Genomic DNA, 18,289 nt, shown 5'->3' with positions numbered 1-18,289 from the left:
AGGCAAATAATTCTATTCCATTTTGGTTAGACAGTGGTTTCATGCAGCCTAGGCTGGCCCAGTACTTGCTATGTAGCCAATGATACCCTGAGTTTCTGATCCTCTTCCCTCTGTCTCTGAGTGCAACACAATGCTTGGCTGATTAGGCAAATAATTTTAAGTAGTAACCATTCTGAAGCATTGGAAAGAAAGAATACTCTTGCACACATTTTCTAAGAATGAACGAAGAGGTGACTAAAACTAATACAATCTTAACATTCAGCATCTTTTGTGTCTTTAAGATTATCACAGACATGCAACTAGCATAGTATGCCTGACATCTTATTTTTTTTTCCCCCAGAAAGCAGGCTTTTCCTGTGAAGTAATGTTTTTTATCAATCGAGCTGAGCTGACCCACTCAACCTTACCATGATTAAAAAAAAAAAAAAAAACATTCCCTCCAGGAACACTGGTATACACTTTTGATCCCAGAGGCTTTGGAAGGTGGATTTGAGATCAAAGCCAGCCTGGTTTACTTAGTGAGTTCCAGGACAGCCAGAACTATATAGCAAGAACATGTCTTAAAACTTCCCCTCGGCGGGCGTTGGTGGCACACACCTTTAATCCCAGCACTCGGGAGGCAAAGGCAGAGGATCTCTGTAAGTTCGAGGCCAGCCTGGTCTCCAGAGCGAGTGCCAGGATAGGCTCCAAAGCTACACAGAGAAACCCTATCTCGAAGAAGAAAAAAAAAAAAAAAAAAAAAAAAAAACAACCTTCCCCTCAAAAAAGAAACAATCCATGCTCTTTATTAATTTTACCAATTTTTACAACAATAGATCACTACTTTTATTAGTAACAAAACTCAAATCTAAAAATCAATAAGCAAACAGCATGGGATTACTGGGAGCCCATCAGAGGTCACAGGAATCAGTTCCCCCATGACACATGCAGACCTCCTGAACCAGGGACCCTCTCCCTGCTGAGCACCTGCCAAGCACTAGACATCACATACATCTAATTAAAATGTTAGTTTAAAAGGATGGAAACGGCCTTGAAGGCCTCATTGAATAACACTGTAACAAGTTTAGTGCAGTATTACAGAGCTACCCCCAAGATACTGACATCCACCAAAACTGCCTTCTACTGCCAACATTGCTGTTCCAAGTCCCGATGTTTTACTTCCAAGTAAAGTTTTAAGTACCTAGGTTTACAGTAAAACACTTAGGCATTAACTCCAAATGTATTATCAAATAAGAACTTTCTGAAGTATCTAAATACAGAATACAAAAATAACCTTTTGAGACAAGGAAACATCATTTTCAGCAACTTACTAAAACATATTAAAATGACTGCAACAAAGTTGAAAATTGCAAAATACTTACTTCATTTCCATGTTTTTGCAGGAATTCAATTTCCTGTTGTGTAAATGTTGTCATGGAGATAGATTTCACCCTGTGAGGTGGATTTAATCCTCTCCTAAAAGATAATAAAGTGAACTTGATCAAAATCCACAGTACTAGCATTCAAACTGCCACAGTATTCCTTTGTATACATTTAGTGTCATTTTCACTGAGAAACTATACATATTGTGGGTGGGTGCACACCCTAGTCACCAAAGAGCAGCCCACGTGGCGGTCAGAGGACAATCTGCGGCAGTCAGCTCTGCCCTTCCACCATTTTAGTCCAGGTCCTCAGAATTGAACTCAGGCCATCAGGCTTGGCAGCAAGTATCACACTGCTCTACAGCTGGCCCAAACAAACGTTGGTGGCGCACGCCTTTAATCCCAGCACTCGGGAGGCAGAGGCAGGCAGATCTCTGTGAGTTCGAGGCCAGCGTGGTCTCCAGAGCGAGTGCCAGGATAGGCTCCAAAGCTATACAGAGAAACCCTGTCTTGAAAAAAAACAAAACAAAAAAAACAACAAAAAAAAGTGTTTACAAAGAATATAGAAAAATAAAAGCTTTTCTGGAATAAGGAGAGGCAAAGCAGCACAGTGAGAGGAAGTAGGCATTGGGGAGGGGATTTTTTAAGGTTAAAAATGTACCCTGGTGATCTGACTCAGCAGGGTAAGACACTGGTGACCAGAGATCAACCCCTAGAACTCACACCGTGAGAACAGCTGACTCCCCCTAGTCACACATGTGACCTCTGACCTCCCCAGGTGCTGTAGCACACCCACACCTACACAAACACATAATAAATGTTAAAAAAATTAAATAAAAAAAAACAGTATCAGCAACAAATAACCAAGAATGAACTATATTATGCAAAGCAACTGGCCAGAAAAGTTCATAATATAAAAGAAAATAATTACAAAGCACACAGGCACTTAGTATATTTACTCTCGTTTGGATTCTAACAGGATGACAGACAAAATACTCTTAGTTTTGTTGCTTAATTTTATTTGTAATAATGTGTGTATGTGTTTCATAATCTTCCAGGAGGGGGAACAGGTGAGGAGGGAGATGGGACACCTGTCAAATCTTAGCTTTCTGAAATGAAAACTTGCAAATGTCAAAGTTAAGTTTTCAGCAAACCAGTTTAAAAGCAGATTAAACATACCAGAACAAAGGCCTGGGCATGGTGGCACATGCCTTTAATCCTAGCAAAGGCAGAGGCAGGTGGATTTCTAAGTTTGAGACCAGCCTGGTCCACACAGCAAGTTCCAGGACAGCCAAGACTACATAATGAGATACTGTCTCAAAAACAAACAAACAAAAACAAAATAAACATATCTGAACAGATTATTAATGTACTAGAAGACACAAAGGGAAAAGAGGATAAATGAACCAGAAGGTAAGGTAACATAAAGGCAAAAAAGAGAAAAAGGAGGATATAATTATGAAAGCTAACAGACAGCTACAGAGCTAAGGAAGGAAGAAGATACATCTGAAAGGATAATGGCTAAGATTTTTCAGATCCAATAAATGAGTTTAACAAAATGGTGGAAAATAAAAATCTACAGTTAGAAACATTCTGTCAAAATTTCACACACTAAATTATAACCACTTTTCATTGGGAATGAGAATATTGTCTTCAGATGGTAAAGAAAGTAACTGCTGTGATTAGAAAAGCCATTACTGAGGAACAAGATAAAAATGGCAGTAGTTTCAGATTTTAAAAAAAAATTCACACATACAATAATGATCTGTAAGAGTAAAGGGAGGACACACTTTTAGCAATAATACTTGTGAAAACATTTCCTATTTCCAACTGATTAAACACAAAATGTTAGTATGAGTAACAGTTTCAACTGTGATTATAAAATATGGAATTTGCAGCTTCTAAAACCAGTGGAAAGAAAAAAATCAGGAAAAGCCTGTTTCTTTTTAATAAGATAAAACACACACACACACACACACACACACACACACACACACACACACACACACACACCTGCTACATAACCTTGTAGTAAAGGTCACTAATGATGTATAAATCCCATTTGCCCCTAAACTTGCTGACTTTTGTTTACACCTTCTCTATTGATATGTAACAGAAATTAAAAACAATCCAATTGCATCTCAAATAAGAAATGGCTTTAAAAAAAAAAGCCATGTAATATGGTAAATAAAGAATGAATAGGTCAAGGGTGGCACATACCTTTAATCCCAACACTTGGAAGGCAGAGTCAAGGCATAGATAGATCTTGGTGAGTTCAAGGCCAGCCAGGCCTACAGAACAACCAGGGATACAGAGAAACCCTGTCCTGAAAAGCAAAAAAAAAGGGGGGGGCAGAATTCTTGTTTTTTGTTTTTGTTTTTCAAGACAGGGTTTCTCTGTGTGGCTTTGGAGCCTATCCTGGCACTCACTCTGTAGACCTGGCTGGCCTTGAACTCAGAGATCCACCTGCCTCTGCCTCCTAAGTGAGACCAGAATTCTTAATAGATCAAAACTGACACATTCTTAGCGTGTACTTCCTGGAAGCTGATGCCACTTCTCTTCATGCTAGTCAACATATCACATGAATACAGTGCTTACAAAACAGCTCATTATAATGAAAAAGAGCTACTTGATAAAAGTACTGGGGAAAAAAAAAAAACATCATTTTTTCAGAGCCAATACTAAAGCAATGCCCATCCCAAATTCTAAAAATACACATTTTAAAGTCTCCAAATTTGGGCCAACATTTTTTGACTCATTTAGTAGGTGCAACATTGATGTTTTGAAAGCATGTCTGTCAGTTAATTGGCTCTAAGTTCCAAAGTAACCTGCCAGTGCAGTCCAATATGTTTCTGCAGTATAATTAAGTCATATACAGATCCCCAGGAGTTTTGTTTTAATGACCACCACCCAGGTATGACTGTAAGCAGATGGTGTGACTCACTGAGTATGTCTGCCAGTATGCTCCCAACTATGCCTCAATCTTGCAAATAGTCATTTGTTCAATTCAAATACCAATCTGTGCTGAATGAGTAAGAAAGCTTGTTTGGTTGATTTATTAATTGTAGTTCCCCTGCTGAGGGAGAAGCTGTTTAAAATATTTTAACAGGCTATGGAAATGTATGTGTGCTGGGCGGTGGTGGGGCACACCTTTACTCCCAGCACTTGCAAAGCAGAGAAGCAGCCGGATCACTGTAAGTTAGTGGCAGCCTGGTCTGGTCTTCAGAGTGAGTTCCAGAACAGGCTCCAAAGTTACAGAGAAATCCTGTGTCAAAAGACCTAAAAAAAAGAAAGAAAAAGAAAAAGAAAAAGAAAAAGAAAAAAGTAGGAGGAGGAAATGTGTTTTGCTAATACAGGCCATGGAAATGTATGTGGTCATTAATATTACTGTCAGAAAGTAATAAAGTTAATTTGACATTAGGTATAATCCTAATCCTAGTTATTTACTAAAAAGTGAACCTTACACATTTCATATTATAAAAACGACGCATTTAAAATCTAAAACAGATAGAAGATGTCTCTAGTAAGTTAAGATTCTACAAACTGTTGGCTTGAGGACACCTATGTGCTAGACTGTTCATCCACCCAGAGTGCAAAGGCAGCCAGTCTCACTCTCTTCCCTCCCTCTCCCTCAACCTCGCTCTCTCTTTCTCCTTCTGTTTCTCTGTATGTGTGTATGTAAGTAAATGTAAGGCACAACAGTTATCTTGCTTGCTTGTCTGTCTGTTTGTTTCTTAGAAAGTCACAATCCCAAGATCCCTATAATACTCAGGGCAGTCATCTAAAAAACAATATTCAAATCATGAACTGATACATAGTAGTGACAGTGATGAACGAAGCTAACAGCAGTGTATTCATTAGCTCTTCAATAGCCCACCGGAAGAACAGCACAGAGTAAAAAGATTAGCCCACAAGAAACAAGGAAATGAAAAAGCCCCTACAAACACTACTGTTCTTTAAAAGCAAACTTTGCAAGAAAAACTAAACATGTCAAGCCAGGACCTATAGGCAGGACCTGAAGCCAGGTGATCAAGACCAGCCTGAACAACAGTGAGTCCTTGTATCAGAAACAAAGAAAAAGCATGATTATGCCAGCAGAAACTGACTGTAGAGTAAGGCACAACAGAGCTCCTGCAGAATGGGAGAAGCCAAATGGGAGATGCTGATTCTACCACAGGACCACAGCAAGATAAACTGAGAATGGATGCAGCTAGGATCACAAGGCAACACAGTTCCTCAACTGCCACCAGCCACCGCCTCACCAGGCCCTGAGGAAAGGCAAAGTCTGGAGGAAAGTTTAAGCTAGACAAATCTACAAAAGACTGGACACAAGCTTACTGGGAATTTGTTGGCCTCCATGCCAAAAACTCAGTATGAGACATTCCTAATACTGAACGACAGATTGCACCCCCACAACTTCCACAACTTGACTCCAGAACAGTGGAAGCCAGGTCTTTTCTTTACAAAAAGATGACAGCAAACATCTCTAAAGTTAATTAAAAAAATAAATAAATAAAAGAGCTCGAGGTCAGCCTGGTCTACAGAGTGAGTTCCAGGACAACCTCCAAAGCAGTTTAGAGAAATCTGTCTCGAAAAACCAAAATAATTAATAAAATAATAATAATAATAATAATAATAATAATAATAATAATAATAAGACATGGCTTCTAGTAAAGCCACAATGCAAAAGATGGGAAAGAAACAGAATGAAAAGATGAAGAGCATGTGCACTAGGTCAACATGTGGTGAATGGGAAGGCATTTCCTTATGATGGGCAGGATCCTCATACTGACAGTTATTTGGAAATCCAAAGAAAACGAGATTTTGAGAGTTAATCAACCATTTCTTAATTCTCAGTAGGAAGGAAGGAAGGAAGGGAGGGAGGGAAGGAGGGAGGGAGGGAGGGAGGGAGGGAGGGAGGGAGGGAGGGAGGAAGAAAAATAACAAAAAGATTTTTATAGGATAGTGAAGCTGATATGGCTGTTCGGTCTCAAACCTGGAGCCTCTTAAAACACATCAAAGCAGACCTGGTTGCCAGGTTCTCCCAGCATCCCTCAGACCCTACCTGTTACAGGGTATGGCTGGCACACCCCGACACCTACCACAAGGTTCTCAAGGGCTGGGCTGCCTTTCCCTATATATCCCAGTCACTTTGGATACTAGGTCCTTTTTGTCCACACCCCTGGCCTCTTGGTCTCATGGCTCTCCCCTCTACCCCTCTCCTCACGTGACCCAGAGCTCAGGATCATGTTCACTCTGAACTCTCCTAGTGCCTCTGACTGTGCCCTCCCTCGTATTTACAATAAACCATCTCCTCCACCACACCTAGGAGCAGTCACGTCCTTCCTCCTTTTTCCCTTTTCTCACTCAATAGCAATGCTGCTAACAAACCAACAAGTTTCTATAAAGTCTCCCCAGACAGGAGGGGATGAAATGGAAACATTCAGATAGGTGGCAGGTGCTGGCAAGAGACACAGAGAAATACCCTCAAACTCTAACAAGGCTAACTGGGCACTCTTGTCCAGAAGATATAGCTCAAGAACTGCTGGCATTGATTTCTAATGTGTGTGCGTTCGTGGGTCTAATCTGCGCTGTGAAACAGTAACTACACTCTACCTATCAAGTGTGGCATGTTGGATCTGGAAGAACTGACAGCTGCTGAGATTTTTGTTTGTTTTTGTCTTCATCAAAAGCACCAGTTAAGAGTAAATGAATGAAAGCTTTCTGGAGTTGTTCCTTTTAACAAAATCAAATATTTGAAACAATAGTGTACTCCCCTGTATTGAAAAACACCATTTTCTAAATGTTGGGGAATCTCCCAGTCCTTACTCAATCAGAACTTATTTTTAACTGGTAAGAAGAAGGACCATTCTGGTAAGTTTTATTTGTCTGGGTACATAAAATATTTATGTAAGCAAATATTTTAAAAATATTCACCAGCACTGGGCATTGGTGGTGCAAGCCTTTAATCCCAGCACTCAGGAGGGAGAGGCAGGCAGATCTCTGTGAGTTCAAAGCCAGCCTGGTCCACAGGACAGCCTCCAAAGCAATACAGAGAAACCCTGTCTTGAAAAACAAAAACAACAACAACAAAAAAAAATTGGCACATGCCCTGGTCACTATTACTGAAGAGGGAAAGGCACAGAGGAATCTCTGTGAGCTACAGTGGTCTACACAGCAAGTTCCAAAACAGCTGGAGTTATATAATGAGACTGTGTCTAGAAAACTAACTAAAAAAAAAATCAACAGGGCTGGAGAGACGGCTCAGCAGTTAAGTCTCAAGTGTTAAGAGAACATACTGTTCATGTTGAGGACCAAGTTCAATTCCTAGCTAGCACCCATGTCAAGTGGCTACAACTAACTGCCTGTAACTCCAGCTTCAAGGGGATCTGATATCTCTGGCCTCTAACAGGACCCCCCCACACACACACACCACCCTCACCCAATTAAAATTTAAAACAATCTTTTAAAAAATGATACTACACCAAAACAAAAGCCATGGTTCATAGCCCACATCCATGAGAATCCATCACTCTGAGAAACCTAAGAAACTGTCATAAAGAAAGCCTACCAAGGGAAATTCCTCTGGCCCAGAGAATAAAAATCTCTTGCCTATGTGAAGACCTAACAATGCAGTTGAGCCAGGTCAATCGCCTAACCCTAGTAGGTTCACCTTAAGAGACAGGTGGAAGCCTGGTCTACAGATCGAGTTCCAGGACAACCTCCAAAGCAATACAGAGAAACCCTGTCTCCAAAATAATAATAATAATAATAATAATAATAATAATAATAATAATAATAATTTACTTTAAAAAATAACATCAAATGTGCCAGTTTCTTCAAAATAGGAATTCAGGGTGATGCATACTTGGATTGGATGACATTGCTTACTAGGTAGGGTGGTGTCCATGGCAGTGTCTTGGCTGTTTCACCTGGGGCAGGGATCAAAAACAAACTCCGTCACATATTTCTAGAGAAAATCTTTGGAATTTGATGACTCCAATCATGATTTATTCATTTTGTTTTTGTTTTAATATAAGTGAACAAGAGTTACAGAGGTAAAATTAAAGTTCTTCCTTCATTAGGAAATGTAGCTTACTATAGAGTAATTTATGCTCAATGAATTTCATTGTTTTATTGATTGAAATGGTATTATGTAAATAAACACTACAACATTGATGAAGTCTGACCATCAAATAGTCTTTAAATAAACTCTGGGCTTGAAAGAAAGAGAGAGAGAGAGAGAGAGAGAGAGAGAGAGAGAGAGAGAGAGAGAGAGAGAGCGGTGGAACAATTAGTCCTTTATGGAGACTGCACTTTTCCTTCCTAGAATCCCAGCCCTATGCAGCGGCTTCCTTGCTCCGCCCACTTGCCCAACACTCTGGGCTTCCTCACTTCTAAGCCTCCTCCCTTGCATGTGACTGCTTGTCTGCCACATGTCTGACCTCCATGCCAGTTAAATAACATGATTTTCCTCTTTCCTCCACTGCTAGCCTGCCCCAGGAGCTTTTCTTTTAAACTCTAATAAAATTTTCTTTGAGATTCCATGTGAGTCCATTTTTAAATTCTTTTATGAAGGTTAAGAGTGCCAAAAAGGGTCGGGCATTGGTGGCGCATGCCTTTAATCCCAGCACTCGGGAGGCAGAGGCAGGCGGATCTCTGTGAGTTCCAGGCCAGCCTGGTCTCCAGAGGGAGTGCCAGGATAGGCGCCAAAGCTACACAGAGAAACCCTGTCTCAAGAAACAAAAAACAAAACAAACAAACAAAAGAATGCCAAAAAGGGACCCTGATTTCCTCTTCATCAAACTCATCTATGTTAAATTTGTTTTTGGCAGGGAGGTGGTGGTACAAAAAAAAGAAGTTTAATTGTTTTCTAAAGCCATAACATCTGACATTAAACAGATGATTCTTATAGCTTGTGTCAGATAGTTTAAAAGCAGCCACACCTGCTGGGCAGCCTGGTCTACAAGAGCTAGTTCCAGGACAGGCTCCAAAGCCACAGAGAAACCCTGTCTCGAAAAACAAAAAAAGAAAAAAGCAGCCACACCAGTTCATTTTTCTATCATCATATAAATGCAGTAATTTATTTGCAAAATGTAATCACTACAAACTTGCCACCAGACAACAAAGCTAGATAGACTCTCATTTAGGCTGTTGCATTTAGTTAAGTGAGATTTAAATGGACTTTACCCAAAGTCAAAATCTGTGTATTAAAAGGTTATGTATGACTCAAGAAAATATCTAAGACTGTTATGGAAATGCAGTCACATGGTTGGAGGTGTTAGCAAGTTAGAGCCTGCTGACATGCTGACATAAATGGCTGATAAATGGCTAAACATTTTACAATGTAAGTAATTGGTCTGAAAAATACATAACTGATCTGCTTGCTTTTTCTTTACCAACTCATTCTTTACATGTAGGCTTCATCTTTTCAGTATCTGTGCTAATAGTTCAGAAGAATAACTTTATAGTATTAGAATGTTATTTAATAGTGTAGTTAACTTTACTGAACACTGACCAGTGGTTTCATGGTCTTCTATACTCACTTATCATGTGGCAGTAGAAGACAATTAACTCTCAGTTCTCCCTTACCATGTGGTACTTCAGGTAGGTTGTCAGTCCTCAGAACAAGTGCCTGCCTTTACCCACTGAGCCACTTTGCCATCTCATTATTTTTACACTTGAAAGGGAAAGAAAAAAAATCCTACTACAAATGAACAAAAGACGCACACCAAAATATTCAACATTCCAAAACACAGTTCAGAACAGCAGAGATTAAATACAAAAATACCCAGGCAGTGGTGACACACACCTTTAATCACAGCACTCAGGAGGCAGAGGGAGGTTAAGGTGAATCTTTGTGAGTTCAAGGCCAGTCTAGTCTACAAAGTGAGAGCTGTTACAGAGAAACCCTGCCTCAAAAACAAAACCAACCAAACAAACAAACAAAGAAAAAGGAAGATGCCCTGGAAAAGAGAAGAGGACATGGCACAATCAATAATAAGACTGGCATCAGCTTCGACCCTGACACTGAAAAGCAGAAACATTTTCAGCTACCTCGTTTGCAAAGTGACTCCCCATTCATCCTCAGGAGGCCCAGGGGAGTCAGTCCAGAGCTACAGGGAACTCACAGAAGGAAACTATAGGCATCATCGCTAGATGGTAGCTGTACAGAGGCCCAGAAAATAGCACTGCCAAAGCAGATTACAAACATTACCCAGAAATGACTTGTCAAAAGACAGTAACGCAACTGATATGGGCTGGGGAGAGGTGGCTCAGTGTGTAAGAGCACTCGCTACACAAGACCCCAGTTCAATTCCCCAGAAATCACTTCATAAACTAGGTGTGCTAACACAGGCCTGTAACCCCAGGGCTGACAGGTGGAGGTGATAAATGGTGCCTGGGGCTTGGTGAATGCTGCCTAGCTCTAGGTTCAGTGAGAGACTGTCTCAAAGATGGAGAGGTAGAGCAGGCATCCAATGTCCACACAGGCACACGCACCTTATCTGCCACACCCACTCAGTAATAAACTTGATGTCTTATCACACCCAATGAAGTTTTGTACCTCGACACAGATAGTATCTAAAGGCTGAGTATGTATCCATAGAGTAAAGCAAGATATTTCAAAGGACGACAACTGAACAATCAGAAATGTGGAGAGCTTCTCTGTACAGGTGAGGATGGTGAGAACAGGAAGGCCAAATACTATCTTCCACCTACAATAAAAAAGTTGGGAAGGGCTAAAACTTGGGGGAAAGGGAATAGGAATGTTATGTTAGCTAAACCTTAATATGGAAGGAACTAAAAGGGCTCCAAATCTTTTTTATGGTCATCAGAAATTGGGGTCAGGGATGGAGAGGTGGCTCTGTTGTTGCTCTTGCAAAGGACTACTGTTCGAAGCCTTCACTTTTTAAATAAGAATAAATTCTGTAAAATTAATACAAGCTATAGTTTCTCTTGATATTTAAACTTAACTAGCATATAGAATAATTTACACATTATTTCCTTCAGCTAGAGGAAAAAATATTTCTATAAAACTTAAGGACTTTTGTAAGCTTCAAGAGTTTCAAGATTCTTGACTGTACACTAGTAACCTTTAAGAAAACACTATTGAACATGTGTTCCAAGGTAGAACCAACAAAATTAAAAGCTTGGAAAGAAAAATGGAAAAAAGGTCTTCCCATGTTCCTATATTACTAATTAGCCACACTAATTTTTATTCTAATCCCACCAAAAGGCCTTCAAAATTCAACAAAAAGTGGAGAAAAGACAAGAAGCTCTAGACATAACAGTTCTAAGAAAACTTCTTTCCTTGCACGTGCGGTATCATACTTCCCCTAGAAACACAGGGACACAGAAGAAACCCATTACTCTTTTACTAAAACAGCCCTACATTATCTACACAGTGAGAATTTGCAGGGTTTCCACCCTCCCCCAGCCTCCTCTGAGATAACTGCATTCCGATTCCTGCCAAAGCTCATCCCTCTCTCTCTTATAAATGTCTACTATCCTCATCACATTTCTTAGTGCAGGTTCCAGTTTGTTAAGGCGCCTCTGAAAATAAGCAACTGTAACAGAAGGGTATAATTATGACCTCTGTCTCTTTAGAAACTATTCATGGTATTAATCAAAAAGGATTGATACTTTACTGAAAAGTCTTAAATTACCACCCAACTTTTTTTGGTTTTCAAAGACAGGGTTTCTGTGTAGCCTGTCCTTAAACTCAGAGAGCGGCCTGCCTCTGCCTCCTGAGTGCTGGAATTAAAGGTTTGGACCACCATCTCCCGGCACCTTCCAACTTTTAAAATACACATCATTCCCTGTGTTTTATACAATTCAAGTAAGTTTCCTGTCACTACTATAAAGTAATGCATTTTCTTCTAGTCATGTAAATTCTGGTGTCTCTGGAGCAGCAGCTCAAGTACAAAGGCAGTAAAAGGAAGTCATAAGGAATATGCTACTGATGAAGTCCTCAAAAGTTATAAATGACTCATCTTTTTGTACACATTAGAGAAACTCATGTTGTGCTCCCTAGACTTTCACTGCATTGACCATTTGAAACGGAGATATGTGCAATGGATGCAAACTGGAAGGGGGCAAAGATATCTAATCCTGAAGTTCTCCTTAGGAGTTTCTCACAAATGTATCATGTATATCTCATAAAAAAAAATCAGTCTACATTAGCTTGTCCCTTATCCCACCCGCTGATTAACCCACCTTTTAACTTCCCTTTGAAAAAGCTCCATGCAGTGTCTAACACAATGGGCATCTGATGGTGAGACTTCCTTGTAGCTAAATTCTATACTGATTAAGAACTGCCTGGAAGCCAGGAGGTGGTGGCACACGCCTTTAATCCCAGCACTCGGGAGGCAGAGGCAGGCGGATCTCTGCGAGTTGGAGACCAGCCTGGTCTACAAGAGCTAGTTCCAGGACAGCCTCCAAAGCCACAGAGAAACCCTGTCTCGAAAAACAAAAAATAAAATAAAATAAAAAGAACTGTCTGGAGCCAGGCACGGTGGTACATGCTTGCAATCCCAGAGACTAAGGAAGAAGTATGGCACGTTCAAAGCCATCTTGCCTATATGGTGAACCATGGTCTCAAAAAAAAGAATAGTAAACTGTTTCTCAGACGTTACTGTCTTATTTTGCCTAAGTCTTCACTAAACAATTTATGTATTTTTTTAAAAAATAAAGTAATCTCATATACTAGTCCTTAGGCCCTGCACAGTGGCTCACAAATAATTCCAACATTTAGGAGACCGAGGCAGGAGGACTAACTCCAGTTTACAGCCAGTGTGGACTACAAAATAACAAAAACAAGAGGTAGGATATGGCAGTGCACACCTGTGACCTAGCACGTGGGAAGTAGTGGTAGTAGGATCAGGAGCAGGAGTTCAAAGTCATCCTTAGCCCCACAGTGAGTTTGAGGCCAAGTTAAGTGACATGAAACCCTGTCTCCAACAACAAAAGGTAATCCCACATCCTAGCCTCAGTCCCAGAGTGTAAACACAGAGCCTCCAGCTTGCTCAGTTAAGAATCCTAGTCCTAAGTTTTTGCTGTTGTCTACAGTCATAACTTACGCATTCTGTAAAGAGAAACAATCTGTAAGTCAGGACCCGCCTGGTCTGCTCCCTAACTGAACTACATCTAAATCGAAAAGTCTCTTTTAGAAGTTTGAGACTTTGCCTTAAGTTATTCTGAATGAGCACCATCTCAGCATACAAGACAGAAATCTGGGAGAAAAACAAAAACAAAACCAGGAAAGATTAGCTTGGAGTCCAGTGGTATCAGCAATAAAATGGTGGCTTTATTTACACAAAAATTTTTTTTTGAATTTTTTATTTGAATTAGAAACAAGATTGTTTTATATGTCAATTCCAATTCCCTCTCCCTCCCTTCCTCCCCTGACCCCTCAACTAACACCCTATCTATCTCATACCCTTTCTGCTCCCCAGGGATAGTGAGGCCTTCCATAGGGAGGTCTTTCAAGTCTATCATATCCTTTGGGATAGGGCCTAGGCCCATCCAGTTACATTTTTTTTTTTTTTTTTTTTTTGGTTTCTCTGTGTAGCTTTGGAGCCTATCCTGGCACTCACTCTGGAGACCAGGCTGGCCTCCAACTTACAGACATCTGCCTGCGTCTGCCTCCCGAGTGCTGGGATTAAAGGCGTGAGCCACCAACGCCCGGCTACACAAAGATATTATTGAGGGAATGATAAAAGATAGGTTATAAGCTGGGAGGTGATGGTGCATGCCTTTGACGCCAGCACTCCCAGCACTCGGAAGGCAGAAGCAGGCAGACCTCTTTGAGTTTGAGGCCAGCCTGGTCTATAAAGCAAGTTACAGGACAGTCAGGGCTACACAGAAACACTGTCTCAAAAAAAAAAAAAAAAAAAAAAAAAAAAGGTTATTATATTTATTATCCTAAAATGTAGAACTCATGACAGATACCATATAGTGAGTGATATTGTGCTAGAGAAATCAAACCAGCATGCTTTATTTCATACTTGTAGCTCCACTACTTAACCCTATTTTCAAATACAATGTGTTCAACAAGCTAATATAGTACATTACTATTCCCACTTAACAATCATGAGCACACACACAGTATACTGTCATCACAAATTTAAAATCTGAAGCCAAGGGGATGGATCCAAGCCAACATGTACATTATACCATATCATCTACATATGAAATACATAATTACTACTCCATTCTTCCTAAATTGCTTTTCCAGCATTATGGCTTTTCAAAGATAAACATCCCCAGGAGCTACAGTTTCTCCAAATGCTACAGCAGACATTCCAAGGCTACAACTGCAGCACCACAATTTCTCTCCAAGAATCTAAGTATGGGTAGCTAGTGACTGGCTAGCCCCACTAGACTCAAGAGCAATTGGTGGCTCCAGAAACTGGGGGCAACCATCTTTTCAGAAATAAAATATCATTTAAACACAATCAGCAAATTGCTTTCATATTTTTGAGTCAGGTTACAGCCCAAAACTCAGACCTGACAGACTGAAGAAGGCGTTTCTCATATCAGTGTCTTCAACTTTCTGTTCCTGATCCCTCTTGTTAGTAACACCTTTGGGGTTTCTATTTCGTACCAGACATTGTATGAGGTTCTAGCTCTTTATTACAGAAAAACAAATTTGCAACAGAAACTTTATTCTCACTATTTCACACACGAGAAACTGCTGATTGGATATTTTCAATATTAATTACATGGCTTTTAGAGGCAAAATGAAAAGCAGTGTCTCCTAGCTCCTAAGTACCCCACTCTTCTACCACACAAAGCTGCTGCTACCTGGAACTTGTCTTTGAACATCTTTCCTCAGATATCAACTCCCCAAACCAACCTTCATATATTCTAAGGACAGCACACTCATAGGGGAAAAAAAAAAAAGTCCCTTAAAATAAAAAAAGTATACTGGGGGCCCAGAGACAGCTCAGTGGCACTTGCCACCAAGCCTAAAGAGCCAGTTCAAACTCCAGGATCCACAGGGTGAAAGGAGAGAGCTTACTCCCTCAAGTCATCCTTGGACAGCCACCCAAGCCACCCACCCCCATCCAAGGGTATGGTACATACAAATACATGTATGCACATGTGCACACAAAAAAATAATGTCTGTATGTGTGTGCAAACAATATAAACAAGTGTAACTTAAAAAGATTATACCAATAAGCCTGACGGTGATAACAAACACCTTTCATCCCAGCACTTAGGAGGCAAAGTTCAAGGCTAGCCTGGACTACAAAGCAATTCTAGGCCAGCCAGGGCTACAGAGCTGTGAGGAAAAAAAAACAAAAAAAAAAAACAAAAACTACAAGGATAGATCCTATGCCTATTCTTTCTATTTCCCTCACATCACATACTTGCCGCACAGGAAGCACTTTATGTACTTATAAAGAGCTCTGAAGATGCAAATCTAGAGCAATAAGTTATTCATACAGTTGGGTAGTGGTAGCTCAGACCTTTAATCCCAGAATTCACAGGAGTTCAAGGCCAGCCTGGTCCACAGATCGAATTCCAGAGCAGCCAAGCCTATACAGAGAAACCTGGGCTCATAAATAAATAAACAGACAAATAGATAAAGTATACACATGTAAATATGTATATGTTTCAACCCAAAGGCTCAAATGCATCTAAGGACCTTCTTAAACACATATTAAAAGTAAAATACACTTTAAAGAAATTAATTAGCTTAACAATTTTGCAACCGAAGTTGCCTAGCATAAATGACTTTAATGTCCTAATTTTATTTCATTTGTAAATGAAAACCATGAACCACATATACTGTCTCCTACTTGCTATGCAGCTGTGGCAAATTCTGAGCATTTCCCTAACTACAAATTTGAAAGTAACCTTTGGGACTCTCTCACTACAGTACTCCCAAGTTCAGTATAGTACCCTGTTACTTATGCTTTTCCATCTTCTCCATTACAATGTAAAGGCCATCGCAGCTTGTATCACCACACCCTAAAGTTTCATACAAAAACCTAGTAGGTACCACCCAAAATAATGCAATGCTCATGGACAACCAAAGGCAGGCACCTCCTTCCCCAAACTTAAAATTGGAAAAAGAAGGGCCAATACTGGACCAATGGCCATGTCCAACATTTTCCAACTCTTTAGAAGTTCGTTTTCCCACATGGCATGAACTTTGTTATTAATCTCATAGTAAAAAATGAGGGGCCGGCCGGCAAAAAGGCTCAGCTGGTAAAAGCAAACCCAAGTATACAAATCATGCTCCCATGGCCCCCCAGAGCAGACAGACAGACAGACAGACAGACAGACAGACAGACAGACAGACAGACACACACACACACAGAGAGAGAGAAGAGAGAGAGAGAGAGAGAGAGAGAGAGAGAGAGAGAGAGAGAGAGAGACGCGTGCCTGGTAATATTTTTTTTAAAAAACCCAAGGAATATTAACTACAAGCTGATTAATAACTAATATTGAATCCAAAATAGCTAGCTAGCTGATAGGGACATCGAATCAGTACCAGAACCATCTGAAATCTTTCCAAATGAAATTTCACAGGAACAAAAATTCCCATCAAAAAAGCTTAAACGGAGAAGTCCAGACATAAGCCATCTGAGTAATTTCAGGCGGCCATCTCCATCTCCTTTCTCAACACTGTCTTCCCTGTCCCCATTTCTCCATACAGCCAGGACACTTGGGTACTGATCCAGAAAACTCACCGAGCTCCATATCCTTATTTTTGAACCGCACAACTCCTGATAGCCCATTTCCAGTAAAACTTTCCCGACTCAGGACACTAGGAGCCACGCAGTCACAACCCTCGTGCTTTTGCTGCCCCCCTCCCTCACGAAATTAACCCTCTAGGGAGAACTTTTCTCCTGGGATTCACATCTCAGCCATCGGGACGTTTTAACGCGGCTCCCCGCCGCCCCCTCTCCCCGTCCCAGTTAGCTAGGTGTAGGTGCTGTGGGGACCTGAGAAAGATCCCCCGTCTTTCCCTTCCCACCGGCTCCGCGGCGCCCAGCATGTGCCGGGTTCCAAACCGCGTAGCTGCGGGGAGCACAAAGGCCCCGCACAGCCCTCCCGGGGCTGCTCCGGGCCTGCGCCCCCCCGAGGCCCGGCCACGCCCGCTGAGCAGCGGCGGGAAGCCCGGGATGCTCCGCCGGGACGGCCGCTCGCTGACCCCGACCCCACCCACGCCCCACCCACGCCGGCCACCCATGGCTGGACCCTCGCCCCGCCACGGCGAAGAAGAGCACCCTGGACCCCGAGGCCCAGGCCGGCCGTATCCCAACGGGCCCCGCCGCCCCGGCCCGGTACCCCGGCCCCCACCCGCACTCACAGGCTGCCCGAGCAGGAGGTGCACACGAACGAGCCGACCGTCATGTTCACGTAGGTGGGGCCGCGTTGGTCGCAGTCGAAGCACTTGCGGTTGTGCGGCAGCCCCGTCATGTCCCGCAGCATCTTCAGGTGCTTCTCCTCCTGCTTCCGCTTCGCGCTGGCCGCCATGGCCGCGGCTCCGACCGACAAGGCCGGCAGGGCCGGGAGCCGGCGGCGCTGCCGGGGCCCGCGCTCCCTCCCACGGGCCGCCCTGGCGCCGCCGCCGCCGCCGCCGCCGCCGCCTCCTCCGCCCGCGCGGGCTCCGCCTCGGCCTCCGCTCGGTTCCGCCGGCTGGACGAAGCGCCGACGCTGCGCAGCGCGCGCCGACCGGTCACACCAACCGGCCGGCGGGACAACCGCCGCCGCCGCCGCCGCCGCTGCCGTCGCCGTCGCCACCTTCCCGACTTCTCCGAAGGGGAAAAAGACGGTGGGGGGGTGGGGGGGAGCGGCAAGAGGAGGCCCGCCTCGGGCGGCCAGCGGCCAAGTGTGGGCTGGCGCCCTCTGCTGACCGGGAGGAGTCACTGCGGCCACGCTGCGGCAGGGGTCGGAGCTGGGCGGGGTAG

The 18,289-nt window shown here is 42.4% G+C and overlaps 1 protein-coding gene across 3 annotated transcripts in view; it reads right to left on the bottom strand.

Annotated features, from left to right (window-relative positions):
• Agfg1 (ArfGAP with FG repeats 1) overlaps positions 1–17,951 on the bottom strand; it is a 51,673-nt gene extending 33,722 nt beyond the window's left edge. For 2 of the 3 annotated variants that reach the window (XM_027397388.2, XM_035441072.1), the window contains exons 1-2: positions 17,689–17,855; positions 1,362–1,455 (exon numbers count right to left, since the gene is read on the bottom strand). In XM_027397388.2, coding sequence (XP_027253189.1) covers positions 1,362–1,455; positions 17,689–17,855 — 261 coding nt within the window. Of the gene's footprint in view, positions 1–1,361; positions 1,456–17,688 lie in introns of all 3 variants that reach the window. The other variant, XM_027397387.2, reaches the window with a different exon arrangement.
• Positions 17,952–18,289: the final 338 nt, after the last annotated feature.

Source organism: Cricetulus griseus, chromosome 2 (assembly GCF_003668045.3).
Source record: "Cricetulus griseus strain 17A/GY chromosome 2, alternate assembly CriGri-PICRH-1.0, whole genome shotgun sequence".
NCBI lineage: Eukaryota > Metazoa > Chordata > Mammalia > Rodentia > Cricetidae > Cricetulus > Cricetulus griseus.
This window is presented reverse-complemented; position numbering and strand designations above follow the sequence as displayed.